At 41.4% G+C, this 21,031-nt stretch overlaps 1 protein-coding gene across 5 annotated transcripts in view; it reads right to left on the bottom strand.

Moving 5' to 3' along the window:
• The window catches only part of qser1 (glutamine and serine rich 1), a 151,849-nt gene extending 131,926 nt beyond the window's left edge, over nt 1–19,923 (bottom strand). For 4 of the 5 annotated variants that reach the window (XM_078220944.1, XM_078220946.1, XM_078220945.1 and 1 more), the window contains exon 1: nt 19,444–19,923. In XM_078220944.1, coding sequence (XP_078077070.1) covers nt 19,444–19,541 — 98 coding nt within the window. In that variant the 5' untranslated portion in view covers nt 19,542–19,923. The remainder of the gene's footprint in view (nt 1–19,443) is intronic. The other variant, XM_078220948.1, reaches the window with a different exon arrangement.
• Between the last annotated feature and the right edge of the window lie 1,108 nt (nt 19,924–21,031).

Raw genomic sequence — 21,031 nt, 5'->3', positions numbered from 1 at the left:
TGGTATGTTTTGTCTGTATAGCGTGCAAGAAACAATACTTTTCACTATATCCCAGTACACATGACAATAATAAATCAAATAGGGGAACTAAGTGTCCAACATTGAGGTTGTTCAAAAGGCAGAAATATCTGGAATTGAAGTACTTTCTATGCTTTCTATACCCTTTAGCTTTAACAAAGGGTCATCTGGACTCAAAACATCAGCTCTTTTCTCTCCTTACAGATGCTGCCAGACCTGCTGAGATTTTCCAGCATTTTCTCTTTCCAGATTCCAGCATCCGCAGTAATTTGCTTTTATTTTACTCATCATCACAGCCCAGCTTAGAAAGACATGTACCTTTAGTCATCGACCCAATTTCCTACCCTTGAACAGATCATACACATTTCCAGAACGCAGGAATGTCTCGATCGAAACTTAGAATTATTTCCTAATACAATTGTTAACACATTCCAATGACAAATTCCAAAAACAGCCACAGAAAAATGACTATTTTAAACATTGAAAACAGAACTATTTTAACTCATGATTCAATCACATTGGACAGAAATTCTGACCCTGTGGGATGACAGTTTCAGAGTAACATTACAACATTAAGGTACCTTGCCGACTGCGTTTGACAACATTTCCAGCTGTGAAACATCTGCACATTTTGAACTTCCACTATTTCTGTCCTTTCGTCATTTATAAATTATACTGCTAGCATATGTAGCATTCTATCACATTGTCTTAAATGGTTAATAAATCACTTCCTCTACCTTTTGGCTAAGATCAAGTATTAGATCAAGCTCAAGATAGTGTGCAATGCCTTATCTTGTCAGTTTGGATCTTGTTTGTTTCTCTTGTGGGAACCATGAATTAGATTCAATTGCAATTTGAAGTTGGTTTTTGAAGCAAACAAGGAATGGATTTGGGTCTGCCTGGTCCATTTTTGGCTTTGTAACTTGAAGGATGGGGTATTTTTTTTAAAATGTGAAGTTATGAGTGATGATTTAAATCCTTAAGGTGGTTATGTATACACAATTTAAACTTGGACACTGCCTGCAAAGTAGACCCAGATTAGGGTTCAAGGACTCCATGAAAGGAAACCTAAGAAACGTAGCAAATTCACCACAGACTGAGAAAAGTGCACTGGGATAAGTTAGTTGGCAAGGAATCTGAAGTGGCACCACAGTTTCCATCAAACAACAAAACATACAGACAACATAGGAAGAATGATAATGGTAAAGAAATATCTTTTTTTTTCAATATTATTTTGGAATACTGTGAAGCAGGCTTGTGGGGGCTGTGTGTATGTTTGTGTGTGCGCACCTGTGACTAATCTAATTAAGTTAGGGGAGGCAGTGGCATAGTGGTATTGTCGCTCGACTTGTAGAGACTCAGGGTAATGCTCTGGGGTCCTGGATTTGAATCCCAGCATGGCAGATGGTAAAACTTGAATTCAATAAAAATCTGCAATTAAAAGTCTAATGATAACCATGAAACCATTGTTGATTGTTGTAAAAATCCATCTGGTTCACTAATGTCTTTTAGAAAAGGAAATCTGTCATCCTTATTTGGTCTGGTCTACATGTGACTCTAGATCCAGAGGAATCTGGTTGACTCTCAAATGCCCTTGGGGATCTGCAACAAATGCTGGTCCAGCCAGCAATGCCTACATCCCATAAATGATAAATTTAAAAAAAGGTGAAGACAGTTAGGCTATATCCGCACCATCGCCAAAACCACCCAATTCCACCTCTGCAGTATCACACATCTCCATGCCTGTACCAGCTCATCTGCTGCAGAATTTTTCATTCATCCCAGAGCTTGATCATTCTAATTCTTTCCTGACTGGCCTTCCATTTTACATAAACTTGAGCTCATCCAAAACTCAGCTACCTGTATCCTTAAAATCTACATCAAGTTCCATTCACCGATCATCTCCCTCATTAACTAATAATACTGGCTCCAACAACACCTGAATTTTACATTTTTCATCCTTGTTTTCAAATCCCTCTACAGCTTTGCCCCTCCCCAACCCTATAACTCTCTGCACAGTGCAATTTTGACTTTGTTGTGCACCCCCGATTTATTCACTCCACCATTGGCGCCAAGCCTCCAACTGCCTGAGTTCTTCCCTCTCCACACCTATTCAATTCTCTAACTTTCTTTCTCACCCAAAATAGTCCTTAAAATCTACCACTGTAGCCAAACCTTTGGTCATGTGTCCTAATATTTTCTTATTAAAAGACAGACTTCCATTTATGTAGCACCTTTTATCACGCGGGATGTCCAAAAGCACTTTATAGCCAATTACGTATTTTGAAGTATAATCATTACTGTTATGTAGGAACCACAGCAGACAATTTGTGAAGAGCCAACTTCCACAAACAGCAATGTGATAATGGCCAGATAATCAGCATCTTAAAAAATGGATCGAGGGTTCTCCACCGCTCTTTTTCTAAATAGCACAATGGGATCTTTTACATCCACTTGAGGGAAGACAGGGCCTCAGTTTAAAGTTCCATCCAAAAGATTATACCTCCAACAGTACAATCCTCCTTAAGTTTTTACTAGCACTTTGGAATTTTTTACTATGTTAACAACTTACATTGATATAATGCCCAGAACATTTCAAAACATCCCAAAGTACTTCACAGGCGCAACACCAGTTAGAAATTTCACATCAAGCATCACAAATATTATGGCAAACTGAGTACTAAGCTGCTAAAGTACGAAAGTGGTACAACTGACAACAGTCACCCGGATTAAAGGTAAATGTTTTTTTTAAAAACTGTTTCACTAAAAAGAATGAACAGCACAGAAAATCTGAATCCAATGCCTTAAACATCCTTACTTACAAAAAGAGATTTGTTCCAACTGGCACTTAACAAGCACAGATGTTAAACACATTTTGTATATTTCCATATTTAACAGTTAAATACCAATACATTATTGCATCATGGTGCTGCTGATCACAAAACACCACATGGAATTCCTAATTTAAAATTTATAGCCAGAACATTCAGTCCAGCTAAACAAAGCATTTTAAATGTTCAATTTCTAATAAATTCACTAAAATTATGACTTTTGCAAACAAAATTGAGGTCGAAAAACATTAAATGTAATTTTAAAATGGCTTTCTAAAAGTTAGCAGCTAAATTTTAACTGTGGTGACATATTCCACTCAAAGTATGACAGCAATAATTCCTGTCATATTTAACTTGCTTCATCAACATAAAGCTCTCTTTTCCCAAATTTAATACACAATAACTCAGGTCAGGTATAAAGAATAGACAGCCCATGTAATGGTTTCATAATTTTAACAAATATTCTCTTTTAATACCTGCAGTTTTCCAACAAAGTTAATCAGTTTCCATGTGACAGTATTTCAAATAGCGTTCAATAGTGTTCCTTTAAAATTCTGATTTAGTGTTGGGATTTTCCATCATTATTTAGAACTATTTTTCAAAATATTACCTGGTTAGCATTTTCTTGGTATGGTTTTGGCCAGGATGTCGGTCGATAATATTCTTAAATAATACTTGTTAAATCAAATCCATAAGCTGATTATCTCATTTCTGACATAAAATAACTGGATAAAAGCAAATTACTGTGGATGCTGGAATCTGAAACCAAAAGAGAAAATGCTGGAAAATCTCAGCAGGTCTGGCAGTATATGCAAGGAGAGAAAAGAGCTGACATTTCGAGTCCAGATGACCCTTTGTCCAAAGTAATTATTTTGCAATTACTTTAAATCTATAGCCCTTGATTATTGACCTCTTTCCTAACCACTACCTCAGTCCCTCAATTTTTATATACCTCAATTAAATGTATGCTCAATCTACTTGATTCCAAAGAAAACAAATCTTTCCTCAACTAAACTTCTCCATTCTCTTTTGGTTTCTCATTTCTGACAGTTTTGACCTGTCTTAGAAACACAAAGGTTTAATGCACTAAAGGATGCCATTCAACTTCCAGATCTTCACTTGCAGCTGATGTGCTATTCATTCTCAAGTGCATACCCAAGAATTTTTTTTTTTTAAATGCCATAAGGGTTTCTGCCTCTCATATCCTTTCAGGCAGTGAGTTCCACACCCCCAAAAACCTCTAGGTGAAACAATTTCTTCTCAACATTCTTCCAATTATTTTGCAATTACTTTATATCTATAGCCTTGATTACTGACCTCTTTCCTAACCACTACCTAGGTCCCTCAAATTTTATATTCCTCAATTAAATCTGCCCTCAATCTCCTCGATTCCAAAGAAAACAAATCTTTCCTCAACTAAAATTCTCCATTCCTTGCAACACACTCGTGGATCCTTCCTGTATCCTTTCTAGTGTGATCACATTGTTCCTTTCACATGCTGAGCAGAAGTGTAATATTTTAGCAAGTCTAACCACTGTTCTAATATAACCTTCCCTAGGCCTCAGCCACTAAAAGTATCCCGCATGTTTTCTTGATCAATTGTGAACATACACTTCCAGGTCCCTCTGTTACTCTACACTTCTGAAAATCAAATCATTAATTGTGTATTGCATTACCTTGTTTATCCTTCCCAAATGCATTACCTCAGACTTGTCCGGGTTGAGTTTCTATTGCCACTTTTCTGCCCACCCGACCGGTCCATTCATATATTCCTGCATTCTACAGCTTTCTTCCTCACAATCAATCAACACAATGAATTTTCATTTTATCTGCAAGCTTTTTAATCATGCCCCCTACATTAAGTCTAACTCACTGATATATGGGCAGCACAGTGGTTAGCGCTGCTGCCTCACAGCACCAGGGACCCGGGTTCGATTCCCTGTTTGGGTCACTGCGTGTGGAGTTTGCACGTTCTCCCTATGTCTGCGTGGGTTTCCTCCAAGTGCTCCGGTTTCCTCCCACAGTCTGAAAGACATGCTAGTTAGGTGCATTGACCCGAACAGGCGCCAGAGTGTGGCGACTAGGAAAATTTCACAGTAATTTCATTGCAGTGTTAATGCAAGTCTTACTTGTGACTAATAAATAAATATACTATGAATTCCAAGGGGCCCAGATTGAACCCTATAGAATCCCATTGGGAAGAGCCTTCAAGTTAAATAAACTCCCAATGATGACCTTTGCTTCATGTCGCTGAGCCAATTTCAGATCCAACATGCCAATTTCCCTTGGATCCCATGAGCCTCAATTTACTGATCAGTCTGCCATGTGGGACCTTGTCAAAAGCCATGCTAAAATCCATGTAGACTACATCAAATGCTCGACCCTCATTGACACTCCTTGTTACTTCCTCAAAAAAAGTCAGATATAACCTTCCTGTAACAAATCCATGCTTGCTGTCCTTGATTAATCTGCTCCTCTGTAAATGATCATTTACACCATCCCAGAATTTTTTCCACCCCCCCAAATATCAACCTGGATATTTACAAAACTGTCCTGCAAGGAAGAAATGGGAACAGCAGTATGGCAAGAGTTTGAGAAATGGAAGTGTACAATTGGTGCAAGACATCTTTTTCACATAATGGAACAGAAACTCTAAAGGAACAGAAAAAACTCAACTTCAGCATTAAGCACTAGACATTTCAGGCAGTTTTGTTAGTGACGCTAATCTATAAAACTGATCAGTATTTATAGAACGCCCTTTGCAAACTTAGTTCATACAAGCGATTTTACAAGAAGATCCGAACTAAAAACATTAGTGAATTTGAGCAACAATACGTGTGGAGATATGAAGACAAAGTAGTGCATAGTAATGGCATTCACAGTCAAAAAGAAAATCCTAACTGATCATGTGTCTAAGTAACCTCAGTTTGAAACATACTCAGAAGCTAGTTTAACGGCTGCAAACAGAATCAAAGCAGACTAAAGAAATCACTTTTCCAAATTATAAACATTAGAATATTGTATCTTTAGACAATAGAAATCCTGAAATATAGTCCTGTTATTGTCTTGCATTCGCCAAAACAATGCCAAAGAATGAAATAACTTAAAATTATTACAAAAGCATTTACGCAAAACTTCCAGTATCAATCATGCAGAGAGCTGTTTGGCTCGGTTGGCTAGCATAGAACAAAAAAAAGTACAGCACAGGAACAGGCCCTCCAAGCCTGTGCCGATCAAGAAGCCCCAACTAAAAAAACATTCTGCCCTTACTCGGTCCGTATCCCTCTATTTCCCCCCTATTCATGTACCCATTCAGATGCCTCTTAAATGCTGTTAATATGCCTGCTTCCACCACATCCTCTGGCAGCGTGTTCCAGGCACCCATCATTCTGTATGTGAAAAGCTTCCCCCGCACATCTCCCTTATACTTTCCCCCTCTCACCTTAAACCTGTGCCCCCTTGTAACTGACACATCCACTCTTGGAAAAAACCTCTGACTATCCACCCTGTCTAAGCCTCTCATAATTTTGTAGATCTCTATCAGGTCTTCCCCCCAGCCTCCATCTTTCCAGTGAAAACAATCCTAGTTTATTTAACCTCACGTCATAGCCTTGAGACCAGGCAACATCCTGCTGAACCTTCTTTACACTCTCTCCAAAGCTTCCACAACCTTCTGACAACGTGATGACCAGAACTGCACACAATACTCCAAATGCGGCCTAATCAAGGTTTTATATAGCTGCAACATGATTTCCCAACTCCTGTACTCAATGTCCCAGCTGATGAAGGCAAGCATGCTTTTTGCCTTCTTAATCACCTTGGCCACCTGTGTTGCCACTTTTAGGGAACTGTGGACCTGCACGCCCAGATCCCTCTATGTTAATGTTCCTAAGAGTTCTGCCATTTACAGTATAATTCATACCTAAATTTGATCCTCCAAAATGCATCACCTTGCATTTGTCTGGATTAAACTCCATCTGCCATTTCTGTGCCCAAGTCTCCAATCTATCTATATCCTGTTGTATCCTCTGACAATCCTTGGCACTATCAGCAACTCCGCCAATCTTCGTGTCATCCGCAAACTTACTAATCAGACCACTCACATTTTCCTCCAGAACATTTATATATACTACAAACAGAGGTCCCAGCACTGATCCCTACAGAACACCACCAGCTACAGACCTCCATTCTGACAAACACCCTTCCACCACTACTCTGTCTTCTATAACCAAGCTAGTTTTGCATCCATCTAGTCAGCCCACCCCGAATTCCATGTTTTTATACCAGTCTGCAATGTGGAACCTTGTCAAAGGCCTTACTAAATATGAGGTTTAAAATGATTTAAATGAAGAACATGTCTGAATCTGGCAGCTACGCAGCACACCAATTGAAAACCACAGCAATGAATTTCACCAAGCAGAGCATAAACTATCGTAAAATTTGGTCAAATATCCTATTGGTTCCTTTAAATTGTTACAATGCATTTTAATTCTGAATTGTGATTAAGTTGGCATTTGGAGACTGAAGTGACATTTGTCAGCATGCCTTTCTAAAAAGGTAACCCAGGTTGTTAACAGACTAACACCTGTGAAGTTTGGTGAAAAGCCAATTAAGATTTCAATTTACTGTTTACAGATGCATAATTTGAAGTACAAAGGGTTTGTCAAGGGGCCTTTTTCAGTTTTAAAACAAGTTATTTCTGAAAAGTCACATTTTACAACTTTGTCGGGATATTCAGGAGAGTTTTTGGATAAATCATTGATCTCCCAATGATTTTAGTTTGAAACAAAAGTTATGAGATACACATCAAGCTTAATATATTAAAAAACATGAGGATGTTTTCTCCCTTATAGATCCTTCATGTTGAAGGTAAACTCCAAAGTTCACCTACAAACAATTACAAAGAATCGACTGCAACAGGTTGAGTTAAATTGGTATACGGTTTAAACCTAACATTTAACCTCCTCTCAATACTGACCTTGTATTTCTCTATTACATTCTCCCTCATGTAAATATCACACCTCCCTTAAATACATCAAATGCTCTGGGCACCAAACATGCCATGTGGCAGCAATTCCACATTCTTACCATTGAAAATTTACTGCACGTGTTGAGTGTTTCCATGGTACTCCACTCTCAAAAACTGCACTTCAAACAAAGAAATATACAGCACAGGAACAGGCCCTTAGCCCTCCAAGCCCATGCCGATCATGATGCCCTAACCAAACTACAAAAAAACCTTCTGCCCTTACTAAGTCCATATCCCTCTATTCCCTTCCCATATGCTATTTGAGATTAGTCCAACCAAATTGAAATTGTTTCATAATTCTCAAATCTAATCAATGAATAACCAATACAGATATACAGGAAGAATACATAGGGCATATAAGAAAGACCAGATTGGCAAAGATAGTCTGGAAGAGGAGTTCAGAGAAATTGCCACAAATATATTTCTAAGAGCAACAACAACTGGGAGCAGGCTATTAGACCTGGTTATGTGCAAAGAGGCAAGATGAATTAATAACCTCATAGTAAAGGAGCCTCTAAACAACAGCAATCATAACATGATAGGATTTCACATTCAATTTGATGGTGAGAAGTAGGGATCTAAGACTAGTATTTTAACCTAAATAAAGGGTACAAAGGCAAAATTGGCTGAAGTGAACTGGGAAACTGGGTTAAAAGGCGAGACAATAGGCATGCAGTGACAGACTTTTAACGAGATAGTAAATAACTCTCAAATAAGATTTATCCCAGTGAGAAAAAAAGGCTCTTTGAGGAGGATTCATCACCTGTGGTTAAATAAGAAAAGCATAGTTTCAAACTGAAATAAACACTGTACAACTCTGCAAAAATAGTGGCAGGTCAGAAATAGGAGCGATTTCAAGAACCAGCAAAGAATGACTAAAAAAGTACAAGAGAAAAATTAGACTACAAGAGAAAACTAGCTAGAAATATAAAAATAAGAGTTTTGGGTCTCCTTATTTGAAAAAGGATATAACTGCCTTAGAAGCAGTTGTGGAAATTTTACTCGACTCATTCCTGGGATGAAGGGCTTACCTTTTGAAGAAAGGTTAGAATCATGGAACTTTTACAGCATAGAAAGAGGCCCAGCGCTGACTGAAAAACAAGCCACCCAACACAATCCCACTTTCCAGCATTTGGTCCATAACCCTGCAGGTTACAGCACTTAAGGTACATATCCAGACATCTCTGAAATGAGTTGATGGCTTCTGCCTCTACAATCCTTCCAGGCTGAGTGCCACACCCCCATAATCATCCGAGTGAAAAACCCTTTTCCTCACCTTCTCTCTACTGTTTCTACTAATCACTAGTTTTGTACATCTCAAATCAATTCTCTCCTAAGCCTCCTCTATTGCAAGGTGAACAACCCCAGCCTATCCAATCATTCCTCATAGCTGCAATTTTCTAGTCCTCGCAACATCTTCATAAATCTCCTCTATATCCTCTCTGATGTAATTACATCCTTTCTACAATGAGGTCACTAGAACTGCACACAGTACTTAAGCTGTGACGTAACAAATATATTATATAGTTCCAGCATAACCTCCCCGCCTTTATATTGTATGTTTGGCTAATTAGTGAAAGAATTCCATATGCTTCCTTAACACAAGGTTGAACAGAGTTAAGAAGAATGAGGGGTGATCTTATGGAAATATAAAAGATCCTGAGGGGACTTGACAAGGTGGATACCAGGAAGATGCTTTCCTTTGTGGGAGAGACGTGAACTAGGGGACCTTGTTTAAAACTTAGGTCTCCCTTTTAAGATGAGAGGAGGAGAAAATTTCCCTCAGAGGGTTGTAAGCCTGTGGAATTCTCTTTCCCTGGAAACAGTGGAGGTTGGATCATTAAATTTCTTCAAAATGGAGTTGGATAGATTTTTGAAATGAAGTCAAGAGTTACGGAGGACAGACAGGAAAGTGGAGTCAAGGCCACAATCAGATCAGTCATAATCTTGAATGGGGGAGCAAGCTCAAAGGGCTGAATGGCTTACTTCTGCTTCCAAGTCCTATGTTCCTGTATAAAAACTACAAAACAAGGCTTCAGTGTCAGAAAACAATGTTAAGCCCATCATTAGATAGTCTAATCCTCAACACTACATTATATCATACTCCTCTTTGGCAGTCCCCAAAGATCGAAGATGACTTATTCACCCTGTCCTTAATAAATTAAATATCTGTTTAACCACTACATGACTATTCTTCCATTGCCAATTTCAAAAGAAACTCACCACCTGAGTAAAATAATTACTTACCAAGACTGGACGAAAGTAGAAGAAAGCATATTAAAGTTACTTAATCGATAAATGAACTTAAGAACACGAGTTGAAATCCTACTGTGTGTTGGCTGTTTAAGAATTTGAATTCAATTTTAAAATTCTGGAAATAAAAAGCTGGTTATTAGTAAAAGTGAATCAGGCAAATTGCATAAAAATCGAACTTGTTCACTATTATAATTAGGAAACTTTCCTTAGAAAATATATAGGAGCATTCCATTCAGCCGTTTGAGCTTAATCTGTAATGCATATTGATTTTCCAATTTAACACTACAAATTGGGAGCTCAGTTTTATACTCAATCTGGCCTACATGTGACTCCAGTCTCAAACCACTGTGACCAATTTAACTGCCCTCTGAAATGAGCTAGGAAACCACTCAGTTGTCAAGCTACTACACGCACTTCAAGAAATCTTCTCAGGACAAATGGCCTTCCCAGTGACAACCACATCCTAAGAACAAATGTGAAAAACTGAAACTGGATTTTGCAAACAAATGGACAGTATTAGAATAAATATTCTTTTGACAAAATAGGAAAATGAACATGACTTCCCAACACTGACGTCCTTCCCTTTATCAATTTTGTGTTACCATGAGAATCAAAACCCAATTTGAGCAACAGTTTCCCACCATCCCCAAAAGTCTTTTTGCATATTGATTTTCCAATTTAACATTAGAAATTGGGAGCTCAATTTTATAGTCAAGAATATTAACTGGACAATTCTAGTATAGGAACTTTTTCAGAAAGCAGTGAAACAAAATATACCATAATTGTCCAATATTCCCACCCCCAGATTAAACTACTGCATAACACAATTACATTTACCCAATCACAAAGAATGCAACTAAAATGCTGTCAGATGTGCAAGGTAATACTAACGGACAAAATTGATGCTTTACATTACGATCAGGCTAATATTACATTTATGCTAGTTACCTGCATTAAGCACGTCAGCATTCAATTTAGATAATCCAACATGTGTTTGCCATGCAGGTCCCCAATGGGCTTGTGCAATTTTGCAAACATTTTCCAGCTAATAATTTAGATGACTTAATTATTTTTGCTCAAGGTCTGACTAATTGGCAGGTAGCGAAATGAAAGGATCCTGACTCCTTAATAAGCTTACCTCCATGCCAATTTCATTTGGCAACACAGCAAATGTTTGTCTCGCAGCACATCACCCAACAAGACTTGAAGTTCACATTCCAGTCAAACATCTAAGTCTGATACAGTAATACCATCACTTTCAATTAATAATAGTATATGTCATAAGGAAAGGCAGCTAATGCCCGTTCCAGACTGCAGCTTTAAATAACGCACTGATCACTTGTACTCAAGAATGGTCGTTTAAAATATCAGTATTTGGTGAAAGTCACTGATGCTTGGGGAAAAATAAAACATGGGCCTGTAACTTCCTCAAAGTGGTAATCTCCAGCGGATCACCACTCTGAATGGACTTACTCGCATTGAAATTCCAAAACTCCCGCCTCGCCCAACCTTACTGACTTATGCTAGTGAGACAGGAGCAGTTAAGTGCACCTTGGGCTGCATCGGGGAGGATTAAATGGAGCAGAGAGAGAAAGGAACACCCCCGAGCACTAGCTGTCATAAAAGGTGATGTGTAAAAAAAGTTAAATTTCAAAGGCAAGTGGTTTGCACAACTGTCCTGGGGAAGTTACCACTTCTGGACAATTAGCAGGTAAACCCTTAGATGGCAACTTCATAGAGGGATTCCCCAGTGCATCACTGGGGTACCCCTAAATGCGAAACTGGGGAACCAGGAAGTTACGGGCTGTGCTTTCAGCCTTAGTGCAACTAATAAACACAAACAAGGGCTTTAAAAAATGTGTGCTGCAGGCAGTATGGTAGACAATATTTGCAATCAGAATTTCATTATATATTGGGGAGGGGAGAAATAAAACATGTTTTCAAATTTAGTGCAACAAATAAACAGAGATATTTGCATGGGGGATTTTAAAAAAGGTTTCTTGCATGATGGAAGCAGTGGGATAGACAATATTTAATATGAGGAATTAAATGGGGTGGGTGCATGTGCAAAGAAGGAAATGAATGAAATCTTGACACAGCCATTGATGAAAGCTCAATATAATTTCAGTAAAACAGAAGTGTGAAAGCATAAAATGTTCAAACTATGCAAAAGACCCAGCAATGCAAATTATAGATGCTGTCTATCCAAGCTTGAGTAATGCCTGTAGAAGGCCCTTTATAAATTGAAAAACTAAGGTGAATAGCCAAAGTTCATGGTGCATGACATGAGGTTCAAGTGGAAGAGAGGAGGTAGAGGACAGGTAAAAGGTGACAAAAGGCTTGCATTTCAAATGTATTGGCATAGTGAAAACTATTGTTTCTTGCGTGTCAATGTAGGAAAAAGAGAGAAGGGTAACTGGGACAGCATGTGTGGAGCCTTGAAAGAATTAGAGGAAAGCTTAGAAAATTCTGACATAGTAGTAAAAAGATTGTAATGGCGGTTTCAGAGATAAATCTTTTAAACAACTTGATTTGATTTATTATTGTCACATGTATTGGCATAGTGAAAACTATTGTTTCTTGCGCGCTATATAGACAAAAGCATACCGTACATAGAGAAGGAAAGGAGAGAGTGCGGAATGAAGTGTTACAGTCATAGCTAGGGTGTTGAGAAAGATCAACCTAAGGTGAGGTAGGTCCATTCAAAAGTCTGATGGCAGAAGGGAATACACTGTTCGAGTCATTGGTATGTGTCCTCACTTTTTTATCTTTTTCCAACGGAAGGTGGCGGAAGAGAGTATGCCCGGAGTGCATGGGGTCCTTAATTATGCTGGCTGCTTTTCTGAGGCAGCGGGAAGTGTAGACAGAGTCAATGGATGGGAGGTTGGTTTGAGTGATGGACTGGGCTTCGTTCACGACCCTTTGTAGTTTCTTGCAGTCTTGGGCAGAGCAGGAACCATACCAAGATGTGATACAGCCAGAAAGAATGCTTTCTATGGTGCATCTGTAAAAGCTGGTGAGAGTCATAGCGGACACGCCAAATTTCCTTAGCCCCCTGAGAAAGTAGAGGTGTTGGTGGGCTATCTTAACTATAGCATCGGCATGGAGGGACCAGGACAGGCTGTTGGTGATCTGGACACCTAAAAACCTGAAGCTCTTGACCATTTCTACTTCATCCCCATTGATGTAGACAGAGGCATGTCCTTCGCTACGCTTCGTTTTGTTGACATTGAGGGAGAGATTATTGTCATCACACCAGTTTACCAGATTCTTTATCTCTTTCCTGTACTCCATCTCATAATTGTTTGAGATCCGACCCACTACGGTGCTGTCATCAGCAAACTGGTCGAGAGCAAAGGGTCAAGAGCTTCAAGTTTTTAGGGGTGCAGATCATCAACAGCCTGTCTTGGTTCTCCCCCCCCCCCCCCGCCCCACCGCGCTGACACTGTAGTTAAGAAAACCCACCAACGCCTCTGCTTTCTCAGAAGACTAAGGAAATTTGGCATGTCAGCTACGACTCTCACCAACGTTTACAGATGCGTCAGAGAAAGCATTCTTTCTGGTTGTATCACAGCTGTGTATGGCTCCTGCTCTGCTCATGACCGCAAGAAACGACAAACGGTCATGAATGTAGCCCAATCCATCACGCAAACCAGCCTCCCATCCATTGACTCTGTCTACACTTCTCGCTGCCTCGGCAAAGCAGCCAGCATAATTAAGGATCCCATGCACCCCGGACATTCTCTCTTTGATCTTCTTCCATCTGGAAAAAGATACAAAATTCTGAGTACCAACCGACTCAAGAACTGCTTCTTCCTTGCTGCCATCAGACTTTTGAATGGACCTACTTTGCATTAAGTTGATATTTCTCTACACCCTAGGTATGGCTGTAACATTACATTCTGCACACTCTCCTTTCCTTCTCTATGAACGGTATGCTTTGTCTGTATAGCACTCAAAAAACAATATTTTTCACTGTATGCTAATACACGTGACAATAATAATTCAAATCAAACTTGAAAACAGAGTTGGGAGGGGAATTTGGCCACACAGTCATAGGTGTATAAGGAGTACAGTAAGGGGCTGAGGACACAGCCTTGTGGGGCACTGGTCTAGAGGGTGATTGTGGAGGAGGTGTTGTTGCCTCTCCTTATTAATTGCTGTCTGTGGGTTAGGAAGTCTAGGACCCACTCAAACAAGAACAAAGAACAAAGAACAATACAGCACAGGAACAGGCCCTTCGGCTCTCCAAGCCCGCGCCGCTCCCCGGTCCAGGAATGAATCCTGAATCCAGGATCCCCGCCCAATTTTCCAGCCTATCTACATCCTAATATCCTATCCACCAAGCTGTCCCTCACAGCTACGATGCTTTGTTCATCACAACTATTAACTCACCCCCACCCCCCCATTCCAGACCATGTGATCTCCAGGGAGAGGCGAAAACCCAGAGTGAAAACCCCAGGGCCAATATGGGGAAAAAAAATCTGGGAAATTCCTCTCCGACCCCCTGTGGCGATCGAAACGAGTCCAGGAGATCACACTGGCCCTGATCAGAAAATGCTTCCCAACCCTATTCATTTCCACTTCTGCTTTACGAACACCATCTGAATTCCCTGCCCCCGAGACAGGTTCCCAACTATCCGCAGTCTCGCTCTGTACTGGCCCCAGCAAGATGATCATAGAATGAAGCCTTGAAATGAGAAACAAAGAACAATTCGCCCGCGCCGCTCCCTGGTCCAAACTAGACCACTCTTTTGTATCCCTCCATTCCCACTCCATTCATATAGCTGTCTAGATAAGTCTTAAACGTTCCCAGTGTGTCCGCCTCCATCACCTTGCCTGGCAACACAATCCAGGCCCCCACGACCCTCTGTGTAAAATATGTCCTTCTGATATCTGTGTTAAACCTCCCCCACTTCACCTTGAACCTATGACCCCTCGTGAACGTCACCACCGACCCGGGGAAAAGCTTCCCACCGTTCACCCTATCTATGCCTTTCATAATTTTATACACCTCTATTAAGTCTCCCCTCATCCTCCGTCTTTCCAAGGAGAACAACCCCAGTTTCCCCAATCTCTCCTCATAACCAAGCCCCTCCATACCAGGCAACATCCTGGTAAACCTCCTCTGTACTCTCTCCAAAGCCTCCACGTCCTTCTGGTAGTGTGGCGACCAGAACTGGACGCAGTATTCCAAATGCGGCCGAACCAACGTTCTATACATCTGCAACATCAGACCCCAACTTTTATACTCTATGCCCCGTCCTATAAAGGCAAGCATGCCATATGCCTTCTTCACCACCTTCTCCACCTGTGACGTCACCTTCAAAGATCTGTGGACTTGAACACCCAGGTCCCTCTGCGTCTCTACACCCTTTATGGTTCTTCCATTTATCGTGTAGCTCCTCCCTACATTATTCCCACCAAAATGACCCACCACTCGCAGAGGGAGGAGCCGAGCCCCAGGCCACAGAGTTTGGAGATGAGTTTCATAGGAATAAAGGTGTTGAAAACTGAGCTGTGGTCAATAAATAGGAGTCTGACATAGGTGTCTTTCTATCTAGGTGTTCCAGGGTTGAATGTAGGAATTCCTTGCTCAGGAATGCAAAAGTTTTTAGAAGCGTCTTTCAAGATGTGGCAGGATTATTCAAGTTTTGTCACTCTTTCATGGGGGAGGAGTTCCACGGGAAAGATCAGCTTCTGTTGCTCATCCCTAATTGATCTCGAGGTGTTGGTGAGCTGTCTTCTTGCACTACAGTGCTGTTAGGTAGGGAGTTCCAGGATTTTGATCCAGCAACAGTGAAGAAATGACTTATTGTTTTGAGAAAAGATTATGTGCTACTTAGAGAGAATTTACAGGTGTTGGTGTTCCAATATGTTGGCTGCCCTTTTGCTAGATGGAAGAGGTTGTGGATTTGATGATGTAAGGTGATGGAGGAGGAGGCCTGGTCAGTAGCTAAACTGCATCTTATATATTGTATATACTGCTGCCACTGTGCATCTATGGTGGAGGGTAATGTATGTTTTAAGGTGATAAATGAGATGCCAATCAAGTGGGCTACCTTGTCCCGGATGGTGTTGAGTTCCTCGATTGTTGTTAGAGCTGCACTCATCTAGGTAAGTGAACAGTATTCCATCATATTCCTGACTTGTGCATGGAAAACTGCAGATAGGCTTTTGGCGAGTTACTCACTACAGAGTTCCCAGTTACTGATCTTTTCTTCCAACCACAGTATTTATAAAGCTGGTCCCATTATCTGACCTTCAAGTTAAAGAGTTTTCTCGAAAAAGAGTTTTCTCGAAAACAACTTTGGCAAAGGAGATGCACAGTACCAGGGTAAACTATTGTTAGTAATAATTTCAAGTACAAAGATCATGTGAGCAGCAAACTGATATCAATATTTAAATAACCCATGACATGTCATTCATGCTACAATGCATGCAGAGGTTTTTCAGAATAGTTCAAACTAACACTACTAAGTTCCCTTTATACTGGCCCAATTTTAATTCACATTTCAAGAATCTGGCATTTATGTACCAACTGCCAAGATTTACATGACTAATTCCAGATTCTTTATCCTAGCGACAGACTCAAACATTTAAAAAAAACTTATCTACAAGGCAGGAATCAGGATAACAGAAATGGAACAGCAATGTTAAACCTTGAAGACTAATCTTCCCAAATAAAAGCTAAAACTAATATCAATATAAAAAAAGCTTTTAACCATAACCTAGTGGACCAGCTTCATTATTGATCATCTTAATATTTTATTCCCTTCTTGCTATATTCTTTTCAGTCTGAGTACATGTAGGTGTCGATTATACACTACTCCACAAATACTATCAATACATCACTTGATATGTGCTTCAAAGGGCATGGCTGATTTCACTGACAATTTTTTTTCCATGGGACAGAGAACTGTGGTGTATAATAGCAAGTGCTTGTCTGTCTTGTGATCTGGATCAGAGGCAGCTAAACCTGTGAGAGTGCTTAGCTGAATCTGAAATGGCCTAGAATTAAAACCATGGTCTCTAGAATTGAAATATAGTATTCTGCAGTTAGAATTAATGTGCTGACTACAAGCATTCTACTTTGAAACTTACAGGGAAAGAACATCAATATATTTTGACAAGTTCCTAATTTTCCAACTTGAGGAATTTAGTGAAAGTCTAATGGATAAATCTACTTTCACTAGTCATTTAAATCTCACCCAAGTCACAGAGTTCTGGGTTCACGTCCCACTCCACCGACTTGCGACTTTTGGATAAGACATTAAACCTGTGGTGGGCAATCTGCATCACGGAGGGTGCCATATGCGGCCCATCAGGGATCTGAATGGGGCCCACGAGATATTTTACTGACGACTACCCACACAGAGTTGCCACATTCTGCTGGTTTCCATCCGTGTCATCTTCTTCCTAACAACATGACTGAAGTAATACGCATGTAAAGCAAGGTGCAAGCTGATTCACACCACATTGACTATGAGAGATATGCGCTCCCTCTGCGTACAAAGTGTAAATATTTATTTTGTTTCTACTATTTTAAGTTGGTCATTGAATCCCTACAGTGTAGAAGGAGACCATTCAGCACATCAAGCCAACAACGATCCCACATAGGCCCTATCCTTGTAACCCCATATATTTACCCTGCTAACTCCCATGACACGAATGGATAATTTATCATGGCCAATCCACCTAACTCGCACATCTTTGGGAGGAAACCGGAGCACCCGAAGGAAACCCACGCAGACAAGGGGGAGAACGTGCAAACTCCACACAGACAGTGACCCAAGCCGGGAATCGAACCCAGGTTCCTGGTGCTGTGAGGCAGCAGTGCTAACCACTGTGCCACCATGCTGTCCAGGTCATTCCATTAATATTTGAATGATTATGCATTTTTTATAACTTGTGAAATATTCAATGTGTATTCAACCTTTTTCAAGGGTCATAGCTAGAGAACATGCACAATTCCAGTCTTGTGGCCCTTAGAGATGAAGGAGGGCCACTCATCGAGCCCACTCCCTAGCTTAGCTTGCCAATCGTTTCATTATCCGAGGACCTGTCTGCCCACTCCAGTAGATTTTGCAGAAGAGCTGGGGAATTCTGACCTGTGTACCAGCCAATATTTAGTCCTCAACCAACATTACCAAAACAGTGATTATTTGGTCATGGTCACATTCCTGTTTGTGGAACCTTGCTGTGCATAAACTGTCACGTTTCCCTCATTATAACAATGACTACACTTCAAAAATACTTCACTGACTGGTAGATTAATGAACCTTAGGGCTTCCTTCGAATGTGAAAAGGTACAAAATACAAGTTTATTTCTTCTTTATTATCAGTCCCGTATTTACATTGAAAACTTGGCATCCATTTATTTTTCTGACCCAAAAGTTCGGTTGCATTGCCGTGTGTTTTCAGAGAAAAAATGTTTATGGTTGAAGCAGTCTCCGCCTTAAAAGAGACTTAGTAGCAGAGTCTAATTAATTAAAGCCACATTTTGGGAAGTAATTAATTAGCAATGTGGCATAAATTTTACCTGATCTGTCAACTGAATATAATTTTTGCCTCAACAGCAAAGTTAAACATGCAAGTCACACTATATTCGAACGGTGCTTTTATTTTGTTGCTGCCTTTCAATAAAGTTTGAAGCACTTGATGGGAGTCCCGGCAAAAGAACTCATGCAAGTTCTAGCAGACCACGCCTACTCCTGCAAACTAAGGCTTTAACAACAAAAAAAAGTCACATACCGAACGAACCCTGAATCACACTAAATCAGTAACGCGTTTTTAGAAACACCCAGTCTGCCTTTGCTTTGATTTGTGTTTTTATTCTTTAAAGTGAAAGAAGGGGGGGGGGGGCAACAGAACTAAACTATTTTACACAAGGTTCGGTCGACAGGGATCTGAGGCCAGCTTTGCAACCCACCCCCACCTTCCTGCACATGTTATAGATAGTCTTTAGCAAACTCCAAAGAGCGGGGGGGGGGGGGGGGGGAACAATAAGTTTTATCGGCGAGGGAAAGGAGAGCTGAAGCAGCCGCAGAAAAGAAGGGCTTAAAAAAAATTAACCCAGGGCCAGCCGAATGCAGCGGCCGACGGCCTCGTACTTTCCTTGTGCAACAAGGCGCTTTCCCCCCTCCATCCGCTGGGCAGTTTGCATACCCCCTCCCCGCCACCCAATCCCGGGCTAACAGTACCAGCCAGGCCTCGAAGCCCACCCCCCGGGGCAATTGATTTTTCTCTCAGTCACAAAAACACACACACACAAGAGGGGCGGCTCAGGGTCTCTGGGCGCCTTCTTACCTCGACTTGACGCCGCTGCCCGCGCGCTCATACGGCCACGTTTGTCCGCCGGGCGCCAGCGGGTCGCTGAAGTTGGAGGCCGGGTAATTCCTGTCCATGGTCTTTTCCCCGAGTGTGCCGCGCTCGCGGGGTGGAGGAGAGGGAAGGCCGGGCCAGGCCAGCCGTCACATGCTTCACGCTGGCGGTCCGGCCGTTGGGAGCTGCGGGTCCTCGCGCTGGCAGGTTGGCCGTTGGGAGCTGCGGTCCTCGCGCTGGCAGCCCCTGCCTGCCTGCCTGCCCTGCCCGCCCCTTGCCAGCTGCGGTCCTCTCGCGCGCCACTCCACTGCGTGCGCGCAAGCGTTAGGCCGGCGAATGTACTGGAAATCCAGACGAAGAAAAGTGGCGGATGTGCTGGAAATCCAGGCAACCTGACTTTCCGATTTCTCTCTCTCTCTCTCTCTTTCTGCACAACGTTCGGGCTTCTCCCAGGATGCACCTCCTTCTGTGCCAGAGCTGGCGGAAAGGAAGCCGCTAAAACGTAAGGAATTGGGGAGGGGACATGACTTAATGGTCGGCTATTGTTGGATTTTCCAGGCTCATTTTGCCCCGATTGCCACCACACACAATGGCAGGGATTTTGCTAAGGCTTGAGGACGAAGGGCCATCCAGACTCGACACGTTGGCTCCATTCTCCCTCCACAGATGCTGTCTAGACCTGCTGAGATTTTCCAGCATTTTCTGTTTTTGTCCCGGATTACTTGGGTCTGCTGATGCTGGATTACCTAATGCTCGATTGTACAAAAAAAAATGTTCGGGTGGTTGACACTAGCTCTTGCAGTACTGAGGGAGTGCTTGCACTGTTTTTGGGAGCTTGCAGTGAAGGCAGATTGGTTGCCTGGTTTCTGTATGGATCACAGAATTGTCACCGCTTAGAAGAGGCCATTCAGCCCGTTGTGTCTGCACTGGCTCTCCAAATGAGCATGAGGACTTTGTGCTATTACCCTGCTTTTCTCCATACCCCTACGCATTGATTGTATTCAAATAATTGCCTAACGGCCTCTTGAATGCCTTGATTGAACCTGCCTCCACCATGCTTCCAGACACAGCATTTCAGACCCAAACCACTCGCTGTGTGAATGTTTTTTTCTCATCACATTGCTTTTTTTGCAAATCTCTTCAAATCTGCGCTGTGTCATTCTTGATACTTTTACGAGAAAGAACAGTTTCTCCTGTCTACTCTGTACAGTCCCCTCATGATTTTGAACACCTCCTCCAAATCTCCTCTTAGCCCTCTCTCCAAGGAGAACAGTCCCAACATCTCCAATCTATCCTCATAATTTAAGTTTCTCATCTCTGGAATCAATTTTGTAAACCTCTTCTGCACTCTCTCCAACGCATTCACATCCTTTCTATCGTGTGGTGCCCAGAATTATACACAATATTCCAGTGGAGGTCTAACTACTGTCTTGAGTAAGTTCTGATGTGGAGATGCCGGCGTTGGACTGGGGTAAACACAGTAAGAAGTTTAACAACACCAGGTTAAAGTCCAACAGGTTTATTTGGTAGCAAACGCCACACACCTACGGAAACCTTGTTACGACTTTTACTT

The sequence above is a fragment of the Mustelus asterias genome, chromosome 9 (genome assembly GCF_964213995.1).
Source record: "Mustelus asterias chromosome 9, sMusAst1.hap1.1, whole genome shotgun sequence".
Taxonomy (NCBI): Eukaryota; Metazoa; Chordata; class Chondrichthyes; order Carcharhiniformes; family Triakidae; genus Mustelus; species Mustelus asterias.
Note: the sequence above shows the minus strand (reverse complement) of the source record. Positions and strands in the feature narration are given on the sequence as shown.